General features: G+C 37.9%; 1 protein-coding gene across 3 annotated transcripts in view; it reads right to left on the reverse strand.

Moving 5' to 3' along the window:
* The window catches only part of LOC117409042 (attractin-like), a 184420-nt gene that overhangs the window by 12587 nt on the left and 145248 nt on the right, over positions 1 to 26585 (reverse strand). Inside the window, exon 27 of one of the 3 annotated variants that reach the window (XM_034014569.3) lies at positions 7752 to 7859. In XM_034014569.3, coding sequence (XP_033870460.3) covers positions 7752 to 7859 — 108 coding nt within the window. Of the gene's footprint in view, positions 1 to 7751; positions 7860 to 19133; positions 19376 to 26585 lie in introns of those variants that run through there. The other 2 variants (XM_059003785.1, XM_059003790.1) reach the window with 2 other exon arrangements.

Consider the following 26585-nt stretch of genomic DNA (forward strand, 5'->3'; position numbering starts at 1 on the left):
GTGAAATCTGTGATAACTGTTTAAAAAAAAAAAAAAAAAAAAAAAAAATACAGCCCTACCAATAAGGTAAAGATAATTTAACAAAATGTAAGTGTGACAGATCCCCAGTTTGACAGGCAAATAGCCTCAATATATCACAAGACTACAAATACGCTCAACAAAGTTAGCAAGGATTGTAACAATCTAGATATATGCAAAAAGACATATAACATCCCAGAGAATGTCCCCTACTGGGACACTAATAGAAGTATACATTGGAGGTCCCATCTCTAAGCACTGGCCAGGGCCCACATTTGTCAAGGCAAACATTCAAGGTAGCATGACTGCAGGCAACACACTATCAATACCCTTCCTTCCAGCTCTCTCTTTTTCTCTCTTTCCAATCATCTCTTCCATCTCAGTGTGATTCATCTCCCTCTACGACTCACTTTACTCATCAGTCTTTCTTGTTTATCTCTCTCTGTAAACCTCTGTCTGTATAATCCCCGCACATTTCTCAATCTTGGCCAGTGTTGTATCCATCTCCTTCTAATTTATAACATCAGTTCTGTAAGTTTGTGTTTACTGATATCATTATTTCTCCTTGATCTTAAGGCACTTCCAGAAACTACTGGTGACCTTAGAGATTGCCCGCTGTATCGTTCGGTAGAGACACATCCCATATAGGATAACAATCCTGATGCAGCACGAATGCTAGGGCACAGAAAATAAAAAACAAAATACATTTTACTATTAACGCATTTCTCAGTTGTGATTGAGAGACACGAATGGCTTAATAGGTATCAATTGCATTTTTAAAGGACAGTAGAAAAGTCTGGGTAAAACACCGAAAATCAGAAGCCCTATTTATATAGACATATATGCAGTAATTAATAAAAAGCCATTTGTTTAAACATAATAGCGGTTTCTCATAATGTTTTTTTATTTTTTTTTAATTAACATTTCTACTTTATATTCGTCTGAACTTTATGAATCTAGCACCCCTAGTTAAACCCCCCTCCTCCCATCTATTTCAGCAGATCAAATATTCAAAATGGTGTCTCTGGTAGAATCTGACAAAGATGGTTACAAATACACATGAGACTGCTGCAATGTAGGGTATGCAGTAATACAGCAACTAAGTCTCATGGAAGGATCTGAGTATTTGTAAACTGAAATATTCAAAACTTTGAGGCCTTTTTCCAGAACTGGCCTGTAGCATGATTCAGGTCATGACTTCAGTTTAGAACGGAAATTATTGTAAAGTTAAAATTTAGGCTGAACAGACAGCTAACAGCAACATCAACAGTGCGCAATAAGTTAATGTGGCACCAGTCATATTCTACGCTATGACCCATTTTAGATGCAGTTAAATTCATCCTATGGTTATCTTTGTTCTTTTCGTTTTTTGTCTCTGCAGTTTTGGCAGTAATGCTTCTGTTTTAGAGGGATAAAAGAGTGCTGGATTATACTGCAACCACCCTGAATGTGCAGAAAACATCAGACTGACATTACTGCACCAATAGTATTATTGTCAATACATCTGACTGTGTGGGCTAAAGTTATATATCAGCAAACATTTACTGGTAAACAATAAATCAAAATGATAGATTATCCACCTTTAGAACACAGGTCTAGCTGCAGACATGCTAAAAACAGGGGGAAAATAACCCATAACCTTTATAATCTCTGATTACAATCTATTACCCACACTCTATGCTGCCTTATAAGAATTGGCTAGGGAAAATATATATATCTAAAATTGGATCTCAGTTGTTTACCAGTTTCTAGCAGGGAGGACAAGAAGGAGGCATTCGAAAGCGCAGTAATCTGAGATTGCTCTTGCTGGAGTAATTAATCTGCAACAATCGCTGGTTCAAAAAGAAGGCTCTAAAATAAGCTTCGAGGCTACACTGTTGCTGAGTGAAAAAGGCCATCTCAGCTAGTCAGTACAAAATTGAGAATAGTGCATACAGAGAAGAGGTCTGTCCACTTTAAACAGGTCTTGCACCTCACCAGGTAATTCAACTCCGGCACAGTACTGGATAAGGAATGGGACACACGTCCCTTTTCATGTACCATTAACACTTCAAAACATACTACACCTTTGACCATTGTTCCATAGTCCAATTTCTGTGTTGTTGTGCATATTTTAGCCTTTTAGTCTTGTTCCCCTTTCTTTTTTTTTTTTAATTTAGTCGTTGTCAATAATTTTTATTATTTTTCTCCCAATTTGGAATGGCCAATTATTTTATTATGCTCAGCTCACCGCTACCACCCCTGCGCTGGCTCGGGAGGGTGAAGACGAACACACACTGTCCTCCGAAGCGTGTGCCGTCAGCTGACTGCTTTTTTTCACACTGCGGACTCACCATGCAGCCACCCAAGAGCTACAGCGTCGGAGGACAACGCAGCTCTCGGGCAGCTTACAGGCAAGCCCGCAGGCGCCTGGCCACACTACAGGGGTCGCTGGTGAGCGGTGAGCCGAGAACACCCTGGCCGACCTAACCCTCCCTCCCCCCGGTCGACGCTAGGCCAATTGAGCGCCGCCCCCTGGGAGCTCCTGTCCTCGGTCGGCAAAGGAAAAGCCTGGACTCGAACTCGCGACGTCCAGACTATAGGGCGCATCCTGCACTCTACGCAAGTGCTTTTACTGGATGCGCCACTCGGGAGCCCTTGTTCCCCTTTCTTAACAGAGGTATTCTTACTGCAACACATATTTTAAGTCCTGATTTCAAAAGTGACCTTCGTACTGTTGATTTGATGGACAACAACACCTGTGCCTTCTGCCAGTTCTGTTGTCAATTCAACACTTGTCTTCTTTCTATTCCTTAAGGATATTATCTTCAAGTATTGCTCATCCTTGTTAGACAGCTTTTTGGGTCTTCCAGTCCTGGGTTTGTCAATTACAGATGATGATTATGCTTCAGATACCACAACTTGAAAATCAAGTGATGCAAGCTATTTCACTCAATGTTTTTCCTTCTTTATGCAAGTTGAGGTTCTTATAATAGTAAAAAACACGAGTGGAGGCTTTGAGTAAATTGTTGATGCTCATAATGCACCAGAGTAGTGTATATATATATATACAGTGCCTATAGAAAGTCTACACCCCCTTGAACTTTTTTCACATTTTGTTGTGTCAGTGCCTCAGAGTTTCATGCATTTAAATGAGGATTTTTTTCCACTTATCTACACACCATACTCCACACTGTTAAGAGGAAAAAAGTTTTTATTGAGAAAAATTATATATTAAAAATACAAAACTGAAAGATCATAATTGGATAAGTCTCCACCCCCCTGAGTTAATACTTGGTGGAAGCACCTTTGGCAGCAATTACAGCTGTGAGTCTGTTGGGATAGGTCAACTTTGCACACCTAGATTTGGCAATATTTGACCATTCTTCCTTAAAAAACTGTTCAAGCTCTGTTAAGTTCCTTGGGGAGCGTTGGTGGACAGCAATCTTCAAGTCATGCCACAAATTTTCGATTGGATTTAGGTCGTGGCTCTGACTGGGCCACTCAAGGACATTTACCTTTTTGTTCCTTAGCCACTCCAGTGTAGTTTTGGCTGTGTGCTTTGGGTCGTTGTCATGCTGAAAGGTGAACTTCCGTCCCAGTTTCAGCTTTCTTGCAGAGGGCAGCAGGTTTTCCTCAAGGACTTCTCTGTACTTTGCTCCATTAATTTTCCCTTCTATCCTGACAAGTGCCCCAGTCCCTGCCGATGAGAAACACCCCCATAACATGATGCTGCCACCACCATGCTTCACAGTAGGGATGGTGTTCTTTGGGTGATGCGTGTTGGGTTTGTGCCAAACATAACACTTTGCATTTAGGCCAAGAAATTCCATTTTAGTTTCATCAGACCACAAAAGTTTTTCCCACATGGCTACAGAATCTCCTGAGTGTTTTTTTGCATACTTCAAAACAGGATTCAAGGTGGGTTTTCTTGAGTAATGGCTTCCTTCTTGCCACCCTACCATACAGGCCAAATTTGTAGAGTGCTTGGGATATTGTTGTCATATGCACACTTTGACCAGTCTTGGCCATAAAATCCTGTAGCTCTTGCAAAGTTGCCTTTGGCCTCTTGGTAGCCTCTTTGATCATTCATCCAGTTTGGAGGGACGGCCTAATCTAGGCAGGGTCTTGGTGGTGCCATACACCTTCCACTTCTTAATAATCATCTTGACTGTGCTCCAAGGGATATTCAAGGCATTTGATATTTTTTTATACCCATTCCGTGATCTGTGCCATTCAACAACTTTGTCCTAGAGTTCTTTTAAAATAGCCTTGGTGCTCATGGTTGAGTCTTTGCTTTGAAATGCACTACCCAGCAGAGGGAACCTACAGGAACTGCTGAATTTATCCTGAAATAATGTGAATTCACTACAATTTAACACAGGTGGAGGCCACTTAACTTGGTGTGTGATTTTGAAGGCGATTGGTTACACCTGAGATAATTTAGGATTGCTATTACAAGGGAGGTGGACACTTATCCAACCAAGCTAATTTTTATTTTTAATTAATTTTCTACAAATTTCTAGAATATTTTTTTCACTTGGAAGTTGTGGGGTAGGATGTGTAGATAAATGAATATATATATATATATATATATATATATATATATATATATTATATATATATATATATATTAATGCATTTTAATGGTTTATCAACGAAACTGAACCAAACGCCCTGCCTTGCTATTTACAGTATTTCTGCCAGACAAGCAGGGGGCGTGCTCTTCTTTTCCTGCTCGTGTTAACTAGCATCTGATTTGCTGGACCCATCCCACCAGCGAATCAGTTTTGAAAATGTTTTGTAAATAAGCGTGTTGCCTTGAATCCAGAGCAGGCCGACAGGCTTGTATTCCTGGCAAACAAGCCTGTAAATAAATTGTGCACATTGAAGAAAACTGACTGGACATAGTTTGCACTTCTTTGGAGTTTCAAAATGAACTGTTATATAATGAATGCAATCCGTGATGCTGCAGCTGTCACTGGATAAAAAAAAAAGACGTTTTTCATAAACTCGTGTCTAGTTTATATAGATTACATTTTTTCTCCTGATGCTACCAAGGCGTAATTACCCCTCGCATTCACAAGCTTTTACTTAACTGCAGTGTTATTAAAATAATCACGTTGGGAGGAGAGGAATGGAGTGAAAATGTATGTGGGCGGTACAATCATCGATATTTATTCGAATGATACGATTTTGTGTGTCCAATTAATCGATTGCTATTTGGAGGCTTAACTGACAGCCCTAATGCACACACACACATATATACACGCACACACCATAATATTGCAACAAAAGTAGACAGTGTCACTCTAGATTACATTTTTTATTCCACCTGGATGGTACTAGTATTACTGTAGGTAAAAACAAACCAACAAAAAAAAGATTGTAAAAAACCGGTGACCCCTACGTGTTTTTTCACTCTCTCAGTATAATGCAACAATCTCACCAGTCGATAAGACACAGTAATGAATGATGAGTTATCTCAATGCCTTTTGGCTCGTTATTTGGTCGGAATACACAACCAGAGCAAAGGGGTAAGAACAGCTCTCTGCTCTATCTTTCTAAAACAGTCACATGTCAACTAAATCACAAAATTGATTATTTCCCTAAAATACTAAGAAACACACAAGTTTTAACTGCAAAACAGAAAATTGGCTGATATGACCTTGACCTTATATTTAATGTTTTGATGCACAAAACCACAGTAAAAGACACTATGTGCACTAATAATAAAAAAAAAAAATGTCATGCAATTAAGGTACAGAATATGAAGATGATCTCTCAAATGTAAACCACTGCTTTTTCAAGGTTAGGCATTGAGCTGGGTCAGAGGTAATGATACAATGCTTTAGTCACACAAGTAATATTATTTGAAATTAATTCTATTTTTTAGACTGCAATTTTAATGTGAGGTTACCATTCAGACAGTATGAAGACGCTCACTTATTTTATGCACTCCTTAACCCTTTCCTGCCTTAATAGAAAGACCATATACGGAATAATGACCACTGTGTTTTAGCGCTTGTTGTTTGGCAACCTTAAATCAGAAATTAAAACCCAATATATCCACAGAAAGGCATCAAGTAGCTGTTTCCAATGAAATAATGTATTTTGTTGTGAAATGTATTTACTTTTTTTTAAATATAAGCCATGCCCCCCCCCCCCCCCCCCAAAAAAAAAACAAAAACAAAATAAATAATAAATAATAATATATATTTTTTTAAACTGCCAATTTCGACCCTTTTCTAAGTTAGATATAAAAAAATATTAGGAGGTTACAGCTGCAAAATGTTATCAGGATTTCAAATATCTTCTGCTGTTGAGGAGCTACAAGATTTTGTGCAAGCCACGGTCTGTATGACTAAATACCCGAAAACAGCCCTGTTTTTCAAGAAACACTTCTTTCAGTATCCACAGAATTGGGAACAACTGACAAATATATCTTAGCTTTTCTTGCTAAATTGGGAAATAGTTCTGCATTTCTTCAAAATTTCAAGGAAATTTCACTACTGTTTTCTTTTGCGAAATATAATATCCCTCCATTTCTGATTTACAGTAAGCATCAAACCCTGTACTGCAATCTATTGGGAGGGGTTCTTTATCCAATCTACAAAACATGCTGTGGGTTAAAAATCCTTATTGCCTTTAGAAACTTGTGAACTGGTTGAATAAAATGTGGTTTTATTCTCTGTTGATCAGAGTTGTAGTAACTCATACATTTTTTACAAAAGTTTAAACAGTTTGCTTACTCTGCCATCTGTGCCGTGCAACTCTTGCCAGTGCTCGGTATGTATTTATTAATTCTGCAACTTTATTAAATGTTACGGCTTTCAAGATAAGTTATATCCATGAGTGTGCAGCACACCAGGTGTATATTGCTGCGTGCGATAAGAAATGCTTTTCGAGTTCGTTGGTGCATCTATTTGTTCTAAAACAGTCTTGAGGTAAGCTTTCTAGAATGGCAATACTTCTACCACATAATTAGGGGTGTTTTCTAATTAACCAGGATTTTAGGGGTTGATTACTTAATTATTATTTTGATCAATTTAGCTGGAGTGGCTACACAGGCATCTGGAGGTTTAGGACAATTGCAGGTTTAAAAAAAAGAAAAACGCAGGGCCCTAATAATGATGTTCTCTGCAAAGACTCATTTAAAATCGGTTTGAAATGACAGTAATTCCCCCTGAAAGTGCGGTGTGTTAATTGCATTACCATGGAATTAGATAATGGCTATATCAATGCGTTGTGCAGGACTCAAGCTCTCGTCTAGAACTTCCGTGCCAGTGGTTTCATGGTATCTGTTTCTGGTTTCCCCCCAATGGATTTTAAGTAGGGTGGTTAATACTCATTGAGTGAGCATGGATTTAGGTGCCATCCTTTTTCAATGCTTAAAAATGGCTTAAAAACATTTTACATTACATGTTTTTTACTACAATATGATAACAATGCAATTGCTTGTGTGATTACACAGTAATTACATTGCTAATACATAACCATCTTTGTTAATACAGTGCAATTACAAGACACCAGCAGCAGCCAACATGTTTCATTTTGTAATACAGCATGCTGGTGCATTGTAATAACACATCCACACGTGTAATTACTGTGTTTAGAGCCTAATTATAACATGTCCCCATTAGAACACATTAGTAGCAACTACACTTAACTATGTCAAGAGTGTAGATCTCAGTCTGAATGTCAACGACAAAACATTCTAAACATTCAAACCACAACATGACCCTGAGCCATACCTTGATACTCCCACCAATGAGGTCAGGTGGCTCCTCGTCTGTTTCCAAGGCAACGTTGATAGTGGCGAAGGGGCGACTGGCCATCTGCTGCATCTCACGCAGGAGTTGCTAAAGAAACAAGAACAGCAAAGTTAGAGGACGGAGGGTGGATGTTTCACAGGTTTAACTTTATTCCTTGGTTCACCATCACATACACACATGGTGCATTTTATTACAAACCTTGCCTTGTGTTTCTCGCACCCAACCCCCGCCCAGCCCCCAACCTAGGTGATTTTATGACTTCTTAAACCAACTCTTAATATGATTTAAAAACACAGTGGAAACATGAGGACACATGAAACCTACCTCCTCTCAAATGGGTTTGCCAGTCTGAATGTACAAACTCTCCCCAGTGCCCCAGCAAAAGGGGAATGCATAAATGAGAGGCGGCCACTTACCAGTGCCAGCTCCCTGTACAGTATCATTGTATTACTTTATTAACTGTAACCCCTTCCGCCACTGCATGCATACTTGTACCATTTTAAGTTTTCAATCTTTGCATCTATGTAATAATGCATATGTTTTTTTTAAGTTTTGACATGGCAACTTCTAGAACCCCAAAGAGTTAACACAAACTTTTTATAAAAACAAAACTTTTTATAAATACAAATAAATAAAAAATAAACTCCATTTATTAAAAATTAATAAATTCATGTGAGTGTTTTTTTTTTTTTTTTTTCAACTGATCTTAACAGTGGTAGATTGTAATAACACCTACTTCCTGAAGTTCTATACATTTTTACTGAAAGAAATACACTAAATAAACTGAGAGGTGATAGTTGACAAACAAAAATATTGTTTTAATGATTTCAGTGATGGGTGATATTTGGGTGAATTGTAGGACACATTTTCTTATAGAACTAGGAAATACAACATAATACAGATGGACGGTCACAGTGAGGTTCAACACAATTGGATTGAAATACTGCGTTTTTGAGATTACGATTTCAAATTACTGATTTTCCAGGGCTCCAATATTGGTGCTTGGATTAATTCTGAACTGCTGTTTTTTCCCTTATTTTATTGCTGTGATTATCTGTAGTGTCCTTCACAATGTTTTTTTTTTCTTTTTTAGCTTTTAAAACAATATGAACTAAGCTTACTCATTTCCGCTTAGTGGAAGTGACCAACTACCCTGCGCGTTCTGGGAAAATTCAATTACTGCAGCAGTCATGGTGAATGCTGGAGAGAAGCTTAATGTGGAACTATTTTGGATTTCAGCCAGATGGCAACAGCAATCTGGTTGAAAGCGGTCCACTTGGCCCATCTTGCTCATTTGGTTGTTTATTGATCCAAGCAAGAACCTCATCAAGCCATTTCTGAAGTGACTGTAAATCAGCTTCCACATCAGTGCTTCATTTTTTTCATTCCTTGCTCATAGTTTTAGGGAACTTCTAAGATACCCCTGTTTTTAATTAAGAGATTCCTTGTAATTGGAGTATCTGAAGCTGGCCAAAATGCCTGAGTAATCTTTTCATATGTAAGAAATAAAGAAAATTGTGTCTTTTTACACTAAGTGTTGCGCTTTCTTACCAGTTTTAATTACATTTTATAATCGGCGGCAATGACCTTTGAATACACTGGAACTTGCTTTGATCAGAAATTATATATATTTTCCCTCTCTCAGAGAGAGTGAGAGAGAGAGAGAGAGAGAGAGAGAGAGAGAGAGAGAGAGAGAGAGAGAGAGAGAAATAATACAATAAATACATGGATGAAGGCTATATTTGCAGTGACGTCAAAAAGTGATAATTCCTCTAGAATTATACTTGAACTTTGATCCACTCGACTCCGAGACCATCACTTTCAATTCAAACACAATGTCTCATTTTCAATCACTCGACAACACCCACAGTACAGAAATGTGTATTAATGATCAACAAAATGACAATACGTTAAAAAATAAAAAATAAACACATGATGTAAAGCTGGTACATTCACTTCTCAGAGAAACTGGAGAGGAACGGGAAATTAAAACAAGGTGAAGGTGATCATCCAAATAAAGCTGAAGCACTAACGGATAACGACATAGAAAGTCTGTACCGCACTGAAACACTGCATTTAAAAAAACCCAAATATACTGATGCTGAACCGCGTATTCTTTAATATTGGCATCACAAGAGTATCCAAGTATTATAAAAAAATCAAAATAAATAGATGGGTCTCTTCAGTGAGTTACAGGAAAACAATCCCATCTCGGGTTTCTGTGACAGTTTATAAACGACTCGACCTTCAGTCTCGTAATTTATGATGTCATAGAAACCCCAGATGGAATTATTTTCCTGTAACTCACTGAAGCCCATTATAAATATATATATATATATATATATATATATATATATATATATATATATATATATATATATATACACACACACACACACACACACAGTGCCTTGCAAAAGTATTCAGACCCCTGACCAATTCTCTCATATTACTGAATTACAAATGGTACACTGAAATTGTGTTCTGTTTTAATATTTTATTTTAAAACACTGAAACTCAAAATCTATTATTGTAAGGTGACATTGGTTTTATGTTGGGAAATATTTTTAAGAAAAATAAAAAACTGAAATATCTTGCCTGCATAAGTATTCAACCCCTGTGCTGTGGAAGCTCCCAGTTTACACTGATGAAAGAAATTGAAGGATCATTGGTCAGGCTTTGAATCTGAAGGAAAATGAAGACCAAAAAGCATTCCACAGAAGTTAGAGCTAAAGTAATACAAATGCATAGATTAGGGAAAGGGTACAAAATAATATCCAAGTGTTTGGATATCCCAGTGAGCACAGTTGGATCAATAATCAGGAAGTGGAAGCTGCATCACACCACCCAGGCACTGCCAAGGAAAGGCCGTCCCTCAAAACTCAGCACTCAAACAAGAAGGAGACTTGTGAGAGAAGCCATAGAGAGGCCAACAATCACTCTGAAGGAGCTACAGAGTTCAGTGGATGGGAGTGGAGTAATGGTGCACCAGTCAACCATATCAAGAGCTCTGCATAACACTGGCCTGTATGGGAGGGTGGCAAGAAAGACGCCGTTACTCAAAAAGTACCATCTGAAAGCATGTCTGGAGTTTGCCAGAAAGCATGAGAGTGACCCAGCTGCGATGTGGGAAAAGGTTTTGTGGTCAGATGAGACCAAGACAGAGCTTTTTGGCCAAAACTCAAAGCGCTATGTGTGGCGCAAACCTAACACTGCCCATGCCTCAAGACACACCATCCCTACAGTGAAGTATAGTGGTGGCAGCATCATGCTGTGGGGATGCTTCTCATCAGCAGGGACTGGACATCTTGTTAAAATTGAAGGAAGAATTGATGGAGCAAAATACAGGGAAATACTGCAAGAGAACCTGCTTCAGGCCGCTAAAAAACTGAAGCTTGGGAGGAAATTCACCTTTCAGCAGGACAATGATCCCAAGCACAAGGCCAAAGCAACATTGGAGTGGCTCAAGAACAAAAAGGTGAATGTCCTACAGTGGCCCAGTCAAAGTCCTGATCTCAATCCCATTGAGAATCTGTGGCACTATTTGAAAATTGCGGTCCACAAGCGTCGTCCAACCAACCTGAACAACCTGGAGCAAATCTGCCAAGAAGAATGGGCCAAAATCACTCCGACACTGTGTGCAAAGCTGGTACATACTTATCCCAAAAGACTTAAAGCTGTTATTGCAGCGAAAGGTGGCTCTACCAAATATTAATGTGTGGGGATTGAATACTTATGCAAGCAAGATATTTCAGTTTTTTATTTTTCTTAAAAATATTTCCCAACATAAAACCAATGTCACCTTACAATAATTGATTTTGAGTTTCAGTGTTTTAAAATAAACTATCAAACAGAACGAAATTTCAATGTACCATTTGTAATTCAGTAATATGAGAGAATTGGTCAGGAGTCTGAATACTTTTGCAAGGCACTGTATATATATATATCTTTATATATATATATATATATATATATATATATATATATATATATATATATATATATATATATATATATACACACACACACTGTATAAACAGCAAGCATTCCACCATGCTGTAGCATTATTACAGTAAAACTTTATTTACAATATTTGCCAGTAGCCCCGGCGCCTATTTGAGACTCTGCGTTTATTATGCAAGATCAGTAACATCTGCAAATACTTCAGATGCAATCATGAAAAAGCTGCCTGCTCACAACCTTATAGAAATGACATAAGTAAATTACAACATTCGAGCAACGTCATTAAAGGTTGTGTCAGTGGGTAATAACAGTTTGTATTGTAATAATAACAAAAACAGTAAAATCCACTAAAGACAGCCCTGTAAATATCGGAACACAAGCATGTATTAAGGTAGGCTTGCAGCACAATAAAGAAACAAACATGGTTTTAAAATTAATAAAAGCAATAAGTATCATGCTTTATTAACACATATTATATTTATTGTTCAGCCTCAAAATGTGTACACTGGTAAGCATGGACAATCGATTAAAAATTAACCAATTAACAAATCTTCATTGCAAAACAACCGCATGAAATACTGTGTTGATACGAAAAATAAGTTCATACTGTTGGCCTACAGCACACTCAAAAATGCTTCAAACTGTTTAAAGATTCACAATAAAATCAACACAAGTATCAGTTTTATCACAAAATCAAAGCAAAAGTGACTAACTTGTTTTTATAATGTGTACATTGATAAATAAGAACGCTGGAAAAGGAGGAAATTATGAATATTCATACAAAAAAATAAACATGTACAAATACACAAATCCAACCCTGTTAATATCAGAAAACAAGTTTGTATTTTACTTCCAGCACGCTCAGAAAAGCTTCACAACTGGTTTTAAAATGAATAACGTCATAAAAACCTGAAACGTGTAACTTTTAAAATAAATTAAATTCAGTTTTCTTATCATTCATCCTGAGCCTCGGGGTCTCTTCATCGCTGTTGAAAAACAAACTGGTAAAGCTCGCTGTCCAGTCATGTGTGTGTATTGGCTGGAACATTCAATATGAAGCGCATTATATTATTATTATTAACCCAGCGTTTAATAGAGACCCGGCGTCTATTTACCATATTTCCCAGCAGCCCCAGCGCTTATCAGAGACCTGGCAAGTACTGGAGACCGGCGATTATTTGAGGTTTTACGGTAACTGTGCCTCTTATGCATTTTGCACTTTGCAAGAAAAGGAATTTGGCAGCCATTTTACATGTAATGGACATGAGATCCAAAGTATCGCGATAGTATTGAATATCATGATACTGTGCATGGTATTGTATCGATACTCCCTAAATGAGGCATCACAGAACTCTAGTACATTCATTAATATAATTCTTCACAGTTCTCTTTAGGGGTGGGTATTGGGACTGATGATGTGTATTGCAATACTGAAGACAATATTGCAATATGTATTGCGATATATATTGGATTTCAACACTGAATGACGCTGATGTTGATTTTTTGTTACCAAAATAAATCTACATATATAAAACATGTTTTTTGTCTTTTCTGGAATTTAAAGTATTAGAATGTAATATGACAAATTAAACTGAAACTAATTTTTGTTGGATCCTCTGAAGTACATGCGTGTGCTCCCAATTTGCAAAATAGTAAAACAGTGCTGGTTTGAAAGCATAAATTCTCTAAAAACATTGAATTTTTATCATAAATAATATCTTTGTTTTCATTTTATATTAAACATGTTTTTCAAAAGTGCATCCTATGACTGGCCATAAACACAGGTTTAAAGCTGCTTTATATAACTGGTCATTGCAGAGACCCGGGGTTTGTAATAAATGACTGACCTTGCTTTAAATATTTAATATATATTACAAAAGCATAAAGTGCTACACATTTATTAAAAAAAAAAACTGGTAAGGAATGTTAAAACTTTACAATGCATTAGTAAGACCTCACCTAGAATATTGTGTTCAGTTCTGGTCACCTCGTTACAAAAGGATATTGCTGCTCTAGAAAGAGTGCAAAGAAGAGCAACCAAAATTATCCCGGGTTTAAAAGGCATGTCGTATGCAGACAGGCTAAAAGAATTGAATCTATTCAGTCTTGAACAAAGAAGACTACGCGGCAATCTGATTCAAACATTCAAAATGCTAAAAGGTATAGACAATGTCAACCCAGGGGGACTTCTTTGACCCGAAAAAAGAAACACGGACCAGGGGTCACAAATGGAGATTAGATAAACGGGCATTCAGGACAGAAAATAGGAGGCACTTTTTTACACAGAGAATTGTGAGGGTCTGGAACCAACTCCCCAGTAATGTTGTTAAAGCTGACACCCTGGGATCCTTCAAGAAGCTGCTTGATGAGATTCTGGGATCAATAAGCTACTAACAACCAAACGAGCAAGATGGGCTGAATGGCCTCCTCTCGTTTGTAAACTTTCTTATGTTCTTAACTATTTATTTATGTATCTGCTTTGCTTGTTTTTTTCTTACAAATTACAGTACCAGAACCACTGTTTTTTTTTTATCTGATGAGATCAAATGTGGCAAGTCCAGGGAAAAGTAATAAAAAAAATTAAATAAAAAAAAATTCAGAATATAGTGAAAATTACATTGTCCAATTAAAAGTGCACTGATACAGTTCTTAAATTGGTGATGAATAAAAAATAACTGAGCGTTTGTGTAATTCGTAATTTTATTCGATGCAGAGCTCCAGAAAAATAACACAGCGTGTAAAATAAACACCTTATGTGAAAATAAATGAGTGTTTTTGATCAAAAACAATGTCAATCTGTTTTTCCCTACAGACACAACAAACGTAGCACCCAAACGTAGAACTTTGTGAACTCTGTTTTCCTAACAATGTCTAAACTTTATACTGACCAATACTGTTGCTATATACCTGTCCATGTGTAAGCTGGTTTATACCGAAACAGATATTCTATTACAAGATACTCAACTCCACCGATTCTCTATCGGGACCTCCATCACTCTGTGTGCAAAGGGTTGTGGGATATAGAGAGCTCAGGAGATTTTCTATTGTGAGTCAATGGTGCTGTGTCGGATTGAGCTGCTTTTATCGATGTTTAAAAATATAAAAAAGTCTGCTTTACTCTTGCTCAGGGTGTCTTCATCAAAAACTTAACCCGTGGTAATGATGACATACTGTAATTTATACAAAAAATGTACTTTTCTGAACGCAGTACCAGAGATGGCACATGCGCAGAAAACCGAGATGAGTGTGTCACACAGTACTTGAGTGGATGGGTGCAATTAAAAACTTGCATTTATTGGTATTGGCCGCCAGTTTCTATATGTTTTTAGTTTTTAACCATTCATTTGAATTTCACTTCAATCATTTATTGCTGTAACTTATTTGTAAATAAAAACAAATAATAATACAAGCATAACAGAAGTAAATGCGGAGTTGAGAATCTTGGTAATATATCATATTTGGTGTAAATGTGTGCATGCCTCAGACTCATCTATTCCTTTGTCCACTGATCCACCTGTCCACACTCGAATTGTTCCCGTCATATCGCAGCTGTACCGGTATGAAACTTGCTCTTGTCTGGGTTTCGTATCGATACAGTTATACCGGTACCACACTGAGAACAACTCCAGTGTGAACAGACATTGCAATACTGTTCAGCAACGATACCGGTATAAAAATGCAAGTGTGAACAGGGCTTTTCTTGGCGTTAGGTACAATGTTGTTCCAGACAGAACATACAACAAGGTAAAATGTACCGCATTTTATCAAGTCCTTGTCTTGAGGAGAAAAACATCTCCTTGATAACAGCGTACCTTTCAGCTATGCTCAGCAGTTTTCTCTTCTCAAGTATGCTCACAATACAGAATTTGTTTAACACTCTTGTTTCTTTATATCTCCAACACAGCTTCCATAAAACCATGCACTGTTTGACACCTATTCACCAATAAGATTTTTTATGTTGTTGCAGCTTTAAAAATAATGCAAGCTATGCTGAACACATGCTATTGCAACACACCATGTGATGTATTACTGCTACTACAGCTATGGCCAAAAGTTTTGTATCATCTAGAATTTTTGGATTGAGACATAATTAAATAAAAATACAAATAAACTATATGAACATAATTAAGATATTTTATTCGTCATGTAATCAAAGAAACTACAAAATGATATCGCAGTAGTCCACCGGAAGCCATAAAATAGTAGTACAGTATTTCATGTTAGATTTTGAAATGTCACATTTTTTTTGTTAGTTTTTCGTTGTATATTAAAAAAAAAACCCACAAAGCGGTATGTAATTCAATACGTTAACGTAACATTATTAAGCAGGTTTCATTTGACTATGACACAAAATGTGTTAATTTTACACAGCAAAATCTTTGGCCATAGCTGTACACACTGGGTTCACACTGTTGGCACTGTATTTACCAATATGTCTACAGGAGGTACAAGTCCAATTTGCTTCAATCAAACCTCAGTGGACTTGCAGTCTCAAAGCCAATGAAAAGAGATAAGTGACTACAGCTCCAACCACTCCAATTGTAAAGGTGGGCTCACAGATGGTGTTAATACTGTAATCTGGGCTGCTGGTATATTGCAGGAGGCCTTATCACAACTTGTGATTCACAAGCAGCTGTTATGTTGTTGTTAAACGGTTAAGCCTGTTCAAAATTATAAAATGGGCAAAAGCTAAAATTCAACACTTATCGTGGTTTATCCCTTACATAAAAAACACTCAGCAAACAAACCAAAGAAAAAATACATACAGTGGTTTGCAGAAGTATTTACCCCCCTGCAAAGTTGTCACATTTTGTTGGCATCTGAGCGTACTCCAAGACACTACTTTACATGTAGAATCTACACAAACTACTCCACATTGACAAAGTTCAAAAATGCATATAGAATATAAAAAAGTAAGATTTACAGAGAAAAAACAGATTAATCTCAGTTGCATAAGTATTCAACCCCTTTGCTACTGCAGCCCTAAATCAGCTCAGGTGCAAATGATTTGTTGAAAGGTCACAAAATTAGTGAAATGGTTTCAGCCTGTGTGTACTCAAAGTGGTTTAACTTGTAGAAAACTTCTCTCAGGTATATAAAGACTTTCAAGCTTCAACTCACATAGCATCCAACAAAGCAACCATGAAGACCAAGGTGCTTTTGAAACAAGTCAGGGATAAAGTGGTAGAGAGGCACAGAGCAGGAGAAGGGTACAAGACAATTTCAAAAGGTGCTGATTATCCCTCACAGCACAGTGAAGTGCATCATTAAGAAGTGGAAGATGCATCATACCACCCAGACACTACCCAGATCAGGTCGCCCTCCCAAACTGAGCAGCCGGGCAAGCAGGAAACTGGTTCGGGGTGTCACTCTGAAACCAACAATGACCTTGAGAGATCTGCAAAGTTCTGTGTCTGAGATGGGAGTCAGTGAACACACATCAACAATTAGCCGGTCCCTACACAAAGCTGGCCTGTATGGACGGATGGCAAGAAAGAAGCTATTACTCAAAAAGCCTCATCTTAAAGCACATATGGAGTTTGTGAAAAAGCATGTAGATTATTATTATTATTATTTATTTCTTACCAGACGCCCTTATCCAGGGTGACTTACAATTGTAAGCAAAGATGATACTGCAGATGTGGAAAAAGGTTTTGTGGTCAGATGAGACAAAAATTGAACTTATCTGTCTAAATTCCAAGCGTTACGTCTGTCACAAGCCCATCACTGCACATCACCCAGTCAACACCATCCCAAATGTCAAGCATGGTGGTGGCAGCATCATGTTATGGGGATGCTTCTCTTCAGCAGGGACTGGGAAGCTTGTCAGGACAGAGGGGAGAATGGATGGTGAAACGCAAAGGCAAATCCTTGAGGAAAACCTGTTAGAGTCAGCCAAGACTTTGAAACTTGGGAGGAAATTCACATTTCAGCAGGACAATGACCTGAAGCACAAAGCCAAAGCCACACTGGAGTGGTTGAACAAGAAGAGAATTAATGTTCTTGTGTGGCCCAGTCAAAGTCCTGACTTGAATCCAATCGAGAATTTATGGCGAGACTTGAAGATTACAGTCCATCAACGATCACCAACAAACATATCAGAACTGGAGCAATTTTCCCATGAAGAACGGGCAAACATTTCACCATCGTACTGTGCAAAGCTAGTAGAGACCTATCCAAAAAGCAGCAATTGCGGCAAAAGGTGCTTCTACCAAGTACTGACTAAACCTCTGCGGTACTATGTCGGACCAGGTCCGACACTACAAGCCGAGAACACCATTCAATGGCTGAGTGAGACGAATAGGAGCCGAGAGAAGCCGAAAAAAAAACACAAAACAAATGGGAGTATCTGAGCAATACACATAACCCCGGCACCACAGAGATAACACAGACCTAAACAAACAAGATAGCTCCTTCTGCATCCATGGTGATAAAACGAGTGATCGGGAGATGATTTATCAGTATGCACGACTATGAAGAGGTATGTGAAAAATACAGCGAACAAGGGGTGGGGCAGGGCTGGAGATGCAGTACTGAATGTCCTGTTGATATGCAGTGCCTTTTGAACCTGTTTTACTGTGAAAAAAATACAATTTAAACAGCGCGTCTAAAATAAACTGCGCGTATGAAAATAAATTGGACATGACGCGCCTGAGACGTGCTGAATAAATGGACCACAAAGGGTTAACCCTATGCTGCCTACGGGGAATGACCATATTTGATCATAAATATGAACACTTTCTGTTTAAGCGCTTGTAGTTTTGGAACCTTAAATCAGAAATTAAAACCCAATATACCTACAGAAAGGCATGAAGTAGATCTTTCCAGCCAAGTAATTTATTTTGTTGTGGGGTGATTTTTTTTTTTTTTTCATGAGCTACACCTCCCAAAAAATTATCGAAATATGACAAATAAATAATATTTTTAAAAATTGCCAATTTCAACCTCTTTCCAAGTGAGAGCATATCGTAGCTGCAAAATTTTCCATGGATTTCAAATCTGAAATCAGAATTGAAACCTGAAATCAGAATTGAAATATCTTGAACAGTTGCAGAGCTAGATAAGCTTTTACAATGCATAGTATTTTACAAAAAAAATCAACCTCCGAATGGCAAATGTAAAATAATAAATACAATTTTTAAAAACTGCCAATTTCAACCTCTTTCCAAGTTTCATAAAAAGAACAAAAAAAAAACCACAGTATATTGTAACTAAAGAATAATAAAGAAAAATAAAGAAATAACACACAAGTTGTCAAGTAAAATGTTTATTTTTTTATTTGAAATTATATATATATATATATATATATATATATATATATATATATATATATATATATATATATATATATAATTACAAATAAAACTTTGATATTAAGAATTTTATTTGGGAGAGAGGGAGACAAAAAAAACCTTCTACATTGTGCTGTATTTATTTATCTTCAAAACTACCCTGCAGTTGAAGTGTTGGGCTGAGGCTCCTCCAGATCATTCTCCTCCTCATCCTCCTGCAGCAGCTCTTCATCAGGGAGGTCCTCCTCCATGGTGTCCATGCCCTCGATCTCCTCCTCAGTCAGGGCCGCCCTCCTCTTCAGTGGCTGAACCAGATGATAGAGCTGATTGTCTCCATCCATTTTCTGGCTTACACACACCCACATTAAAATAAATACAAATTATTAATAAATAATAATAATAATAATAATAATAATAATAATAATAATAATAATAATTCTCCATCCTTTTTCACACAATAAAGTACACTAATAATAACACTGTAACAATTATTATTTTTTTTTTTGGTTCCTGGGTAGTAAGTGTTATTTCCTAATCGCTTATGCCTCAAAAGTATAGAAAATGGCTATTATTCCCCACAAACTTTGCTTTTGTGACCAGGACAGTGATATTTTGAAATTTACCTATTTTCCAGAACATTCCAGATAGATTCAGTGCTGAGTAAACTTGGAGTAACTTCTAGAACTTTCTAGAACTTTCCAGTAATATAAATAGTAGTATAAATACAGGGGCCTGAAGCCCACCAGTTCAGTTTAGTTCCAGCTGCCTAAGTGGATACATATCTGCATTTTTTTGAGATGGCATCAAGAGGCTGCAAGCATCCGGCAGACGCATTTTGCTATGTCTGCGGCCAATTTATCAAGACAAGAGCGAAAAAGTACTCCGTGGAAGCATCTGCTAAGATGTGTGAGGCCTACAAGGCATATTTCGGCATGCCTGTCGGGGATCAAGACAAACCCTGGGCACCTCATTTCACCTGCGAGCACTGCAAAAAAACTCTGGAAGGTAAGATGGACAATTGTTGCTCGGAATTTTATGTTATAAAATTTGTTAATTTTTTAAATTGTAAAAGTTTTTAATTTTAAAATGTTTTACAATTTTCAATGTTATTGAAAAAATATATCATATATGAAAAATGTTGCGAGAATCTCTTACACATTAGTCATGGGTGAAATAAATGTATTTTGTAGGATGGTACAGAGGGGAAAAGAGAGCCATGAAGTTCGCTATCCCAAGAATTGGGCGGGAACCCACCTCTGCATGGTGGACCCTTCCAAACGTCGGACTGGCAAGAATGCACCTGCTATCACGTAACCGGACCTTCCTTCATCCATCGCCCCGGTGCCACACTGCCATGAGCTCCCCGTACCCACTCCTCCGGAGAGAGAGCAGCCGTCTTTAGAAGAGAGCAGCAAGTCAGAGAGTGAGGAAGACGTTGTAGATCCAGATGACAATTTCAGAGGTGGAGCTGAGGAGAGAAACCCATACTACCCCAACCAAAAAGGCATCAACGACTTGATTAGAGATCTTGGTCTCACCAAGTCCAATGCCGAGCTTTTGACGTCTAGGCTCAAGCAGTGGATCTTGTTGGATGAAAGTGTGCAAGTCGCAGATCAGAGGAAGCGTCACCAACCTTTTTCCAGCTTCTTCACCCATCAAGATGGGCTCTGCTTCTGCCACAATGTGACCAGTCTGTTCGAGGCAATCGGAATCGCCTGTAACCAGAATGAGTGGCGCCTCTTCATTGACAGCTCATCCAGGAGCCTCAAAGCCGTGCTCCTCCATAATGGTAACAAGTACCCGTCTCTTCCCCTGGCTCACTCGGTGCACCTCAAAGAGGATTACAACAGCATCAAGACCTTGCTGGACGCCTTGAAGTATGATGAGTACAGTTGGGAGGTCATAGGAGACTTCAAAATGGTGGTGGTTTTACCAAGTTTCCCTGCTATCTTTACCTTTGGGACAGCAGGGACACCAAGGCGCACTACCACAGGCGGGACTGGCCACAGCGGACCGAGTTCTCTGTGGGGAGGAACAACGTCAAGTGGGAGCCACTGGTGGACCACCGGAAGGTGCTGATGCCACCACTGCACATCAAATTGGGCCTTATGAAACAATTTGTCAGAGCTCTAGATAAGGAGTCCGCAGCCTTCAAGTACCTTCAAGACTTCGTCCCTAAGCTGTCTGAGGCAAATGTCAAAGCCGGTGTCTTCGTCGGACCACAGATAAAGAAGATCCTGGAGTGCAATGAATTCCCCAAGAAGCTCACTAGTAAGGAGAAAGCGGCTTGGAACAGCTTTGTCGCAGTGGTTCGGGGCTTCCTGGGCAATCACAAGGCCGAAAACTATGTGGAGCTGGTTGAGACTCTGGTGAAGAACTACGGCACAATGGGCTGTAGGATGTCCCTCAGTCCATATCCTTGATGCTCATCTTGATAAATTCAAGGAGAACATGGGAGCGTACTCGGAGGAGCAAGGCGAGCGCTTCCACCAGGATATACTGGACATTGAACGCTGCTACCAAGGATAGTATAACAAGAACATGGTGGGAGACTACATTTGGGGGCTGATTGTGAAAGTGATTTACAGTATAATTGTAAATCTTGAAAAACTACTCACTTCTAAATCTTTTGTAGTCATTTTTGTGTTACTTTAGTATAAATACATGTTAATTTGGATTCATATGTTGTTTTTTTCTGACTTTATGTGAACGAAAAGACACAAATTTGCCCGTTTTCTCATTGAAAATAGGTAAATTTCAAAATATCACTGTCCTGGTCACAAAAGCAAAGTTTGTGGGGAATAATAGCCATTTTCTATACTTTTGAGGCATAAGCAATTAGGAAATAACACTTACTACCCAGGAACAAAAATTGTGTTACATAGTGTAATGACTGTTCTTTACACACACACACACACACACACACACACACACACACACACACACACAGTAAAAGTAAACCAATAATAAAATACACGGCTAAATAATAGTGACTACAGCTAAATAATGTCTCTCTGTTCTTTAGTTTTGCCTTCTCTCCTGAGGAGAAACAAGTTAAAAGAATGGAAAAACAAGTCTAAAATAAAAAAATGTATATGTGAAACTAACTATAAGAAAGGTGTTTATGTAAAAAAAGTGATGTTGGTACAGTAGTTACTCTTGTCTGCAGTCATAAAAGTTAGCCCTGTCCGAGGAAGCAAGCGCGCGCACACACACACACACACACACACACACACACACACACACACACACACACACGACACAGCTGGGGGGAAAAATAAAAAATAAAAAATAAACACTGCAGATGTACTCAGCAGAAAAAAACAAACAAATATAAAGTTTTAAAAAAAACAATATGTCCAATTAGCCCAAGTACTTACCGTTTAGATGATAAGTAGATTAGCACTCGTGGAGTTGTAAAACCAGAGATACAGAACTTCAAATCTGCTGTGCACTCAGTCGTAATAGCGCCAGCAGAGACTCGTCCTTGTAATCAAAATATTATCTGTCCCGCCCACCCTAGCCCTAAACCAATGGTATCACGACAAGCCCCGTAGTCATGGCTATGACCCACACTTTAAAAAAACTAAATTGCTGGTTGGACGGCTGAGATATGACGTGTTTTGTCATCGTAACAAAAGTTACGAAATTAGCAGCAAAGGGTTAAAGGCCTGAACACTTATGCAACCAGTAAATTTCATTTTGTACATTTTCTTTGCAAGTTTTGCTGACATTTAACCTCCTCCTCATATAACAGTGTTCAGTTTAACCACTACAGCTTTGAATAAAAAAAAAAAAGTTTGTTTGAAAAACTGTGCAGAAATTATTTATAATTCAACAAAATGTGACATTATTGGTAGGGGGTGAATACTTCTGCAAACCACTGTATATATGCAGTTCTGTATGACCTTTTAATAGAACAGAGATTGTTTATAAACCAGAAAGAAAAATGTTTTACAAAAATTACTATAATCAAATTATGCTTTTGACATTTACCATAAAAATCGTTGTACAGGTCGCACTGGCATAAAAGTCGCTCCCCCCTTTTTGAGACTTAATTTTTAGGAAAACACCTTTTTTGTGTTTAAAATACTTTTTTTTTTTTTGGTTTTTTTTTAACAATTTCCCAACATGCTCAACACTGATAAATAAAGAAAAATACACAGGTTTAGTTTCAAAATAACACTTGTCTGCTATATTTTATTCCATTAATAATTTTACAGTGTTGTTTTTTAGTTTTTGGTAAACTGCTACTACTATTACATTTTTCAACATTTCTAAATAATTGGGTCAAGAAAATTTAAGTGCAATCAAAATAAATCAAAAAGATATACTACTACAATACTGTAAATTCCAGCAGTAACAGTGTAACCCACTGACAGAATGGATTTAAAAAGTAATAATTAACAGTTACAGTATTTTCTTAAAGTCATTAAACAGTACTCCATTCAAACAAAATGTTTTCTATCTCGGGCCATTAACACTTTCCTCCTCTATCAGCTCGTTTTTCTTTCGCCATACTAGGTTTGTCTTTGTTCCGTCTCCAGTCACGTACTGTTTTTCAGCAATGCGACCGCCATGCATTTCGGCAAATTCAACAATGCACAATTTCAAAACTGTTCTGTTGTGTTGCATTTTCATTTTTTGTTCTCAGGTCGACTCGGCTTTCTAATTAATAGCCATTTGTTATGGATCCCTGGGGCAGGTTCAGTCTGAATGTTGACAAACCAATGGCTCGGGAGGGTGGGAATAAGGAAATAATGAACAGCTGTTGTGTAAAGCAGTATAGCTGTGACGTTTTCATATTCCAAAGACTTATAACTTAACCACTATTTTCTTATTTTCTCCAGAGCGGGGAACAGTGCAGTTACATTGCCTCAGTGATAGTAAAACTGATCTTGGGCTGATATACTACACTTCATTTAAATGTCACTTAAATATATATACATGTTACTTGATATACATAGCTGTGTTAAAGAGCTTGGTTACGGCCTCACGACGGGTTATATTTCTATTTTTGAAAGTCCTCTATACATTGTAGGTAAAAAATGAGTAGACTGAAAACACACACATACATTTGGAACATGTACAAATAATACCAGAACTTATTCATAAACAGTGCCAGTTCTGTGTATTACTGGCAAGAGAATACTGGTACTGAAAATCAGCCAGGTTTAATGTGTTAAACTCAAGATGGAATACATATTTTGCAATTAAACTGGACTGGATCTGCAGCACTATTTTTTTTTAAAGTGGTAATTAAGCCAAGGAAAACCTAACAAGTTGTGTTGTACAGTAGGAAGGCACAATCTGACAAGGTTAACCCTAGTGAATACTTAAAGCACAGCACATAAACATGCAGGACCAGAAGCCACATTTGGAAATTAAGTGGAGATAGACTTAGGACAGAGGAGAGGAGACCCTTCTTCACATGAGTGGCAATGGTATAAAATGGGTTACCTAGTCATGTTGTTAATGTTGAATCGCTGGGATCCTTTAAGACCGACTTGACAAAGTTTTGTGATCACCAGCTATAAAGAACTTGACGAGCACTCATGGGCTGAATGACCTCCTTTTGTTTTTATGAAATAAAGTTTGTATTTGTGGCAATGTGCCCCGCCCCTGTGTGCATTTGTGTGTTATATGTTGCATGTAGTGTGTTAATGTTGGTGTATTGTAGTTGGTACACGGGATATAATGTGGGTAATGAGCACGAGTGTTTAAAATGTATAATTGTATTTAGGCACGGGGATTGCGCTTCACTTCACGTGCATTTAAATTACGTAATATGTTGGCATGGGGTTGCACAGAATGAGTTCACATGCTGGGATTCAAGTGAATTAATTAATTAGTAATTGAATCCCGGCACAACTGTATATATAGATGCACGTTTTAATCACTCAGGGTTGTGTTCAGGGCGAAAGAACGGGAGAGAGAGAGGAGGTAAACGTGGTGATAATAACAATAATAATAATTATAATAATAAACTGCTACGAGTGCTGGAAACACCAACACCGTACTTGTTTTGTGTTTAGTGTTAGTGTCTGTTCGTTTTGTTTGTCTGTTTATTTTGACGTCAAGTGCCGTGTGCTGTTTTCTGTTTAAAACCTTTATTTGTTTCATTAAACAAACTGAGCGCTGCAGCGTCTCAGTTTCAACCACAGTACTGCCTGTCTGGGTGTGTGTTTCTTTCTGGCCTGACATCACCCCTACAGCCAGCCTGTTCACAGTATTACAGACAAAAAGATTGTAACATGTAACTATCTATAAGTTTTAGCAATACAATTGTGTGGGACAAAGCCTGAAAATCACTTTCACCATGCTCGCTATTGGACTAGCACCTAAACCTTTTGCAGTACAGATAAATCCTCAAAACTGCGTATGAGCAGTACCTGCTTTTGTGTGGCTGCAACGATTCAGAGTTTGGATACTTCACTGCAGTGGATCAAAAGACTGAAAGTGCAGCCACCTGTAAAATGTTTTGAACTAATGCACTAATCAGTTCTCAGACTCTGCTCAGGGCCCAAAGCACCAATAGAGCAAAGCGTCCCTTTAAGGGACAGCCTCCCTGACTCCATGCACTCTGGTAATTGCGCCTATTTGTCTTAATCAAAAGCAGATTAAGAGAATCTAAATCACTCACATCAGACAGGAAAGATGCTGAAGTTAGTGATGGGATGAACTCTGGTCGAGTCTGTTGTTGCTTCAGCACAGTAATAATATTTACTTGCTTATTTTACTAACATGCTATACTAATGCATTTGGTTTCCACATCAAGGCACTCCTGGGAGCAGTAAAGCAGCAGCATTTACTTGGGGTTTTCCTACCACATCGTTGCATAGTTCATCATCCCATCCCAATGCAGCATACTCATACTCTGTAAAGGTATCTGCAGCTGCAAAAACAATATACACCACCTCTTTTAATGACTATTGACTTTCCAGTGCAGTTTAATTACTGTGGAATGGTGTTCAACAAATTTCTTTTTTATATTAGTTCTATTAATTTTATACAGACTAAATGTAAAGGTGCCAATACTTTTATCATGAACACATACTTGAAATTGCTTAAGTGCTGTAAAAAAAATAAAATAAAAATAAACTAAATAAAAATTATAAAGATTGTTTGTTAAACTAGCAGAAATTGTGTATTTTGGTCTTTGTCATTAATTAGTGGCACTAACGTTTACTATATGCTTGTATTTAACATGTTTTCTTGAATTCTCTTGTATTAAGTGTAGGGTGCTAATACAGTTGTCTCCTCTCCTGGGGGTTTCAATGGAATACACAAGCACTGTTCTAGTGTAGTGCCTTTTGTTTTTTCGTTTTTTTACTTTTGCCACTGTCCCTTACTCGGCTAAAACTAATCACCACGGGCTGTGGACAATGATGGTTGCGCTTTAAAAAGAGAGCCCGACAAACATTAAGGGGTTGTACACTAGAGTAAGGGAGTAAGAGGAAGCGTTGGAGAGGAACGTGAGGTGACTGACACTGAGAAAGAGGAAGAGACCGGAACGAGGAGAAACTGTTAAGTTTGTTGCTTTTTACTTTGTTTTACT

The sequence above is a fragment of the Acipenser ruthenus genome, chromosome 2 (assembly GCF_902713425.1).
Source record: "Acipenser ruthenus chromosome 2, fAciRut3.2 maternal haplotype, whole genome shotgun sequence".
NCBI classification, from domain to species: domain Eukaryota; kingdom Metazoa; phylum Chordata; class Actinopteri; order Acipenseriformes; family Acipenseridae; genus Acipenser; species Acipenser ruthenus.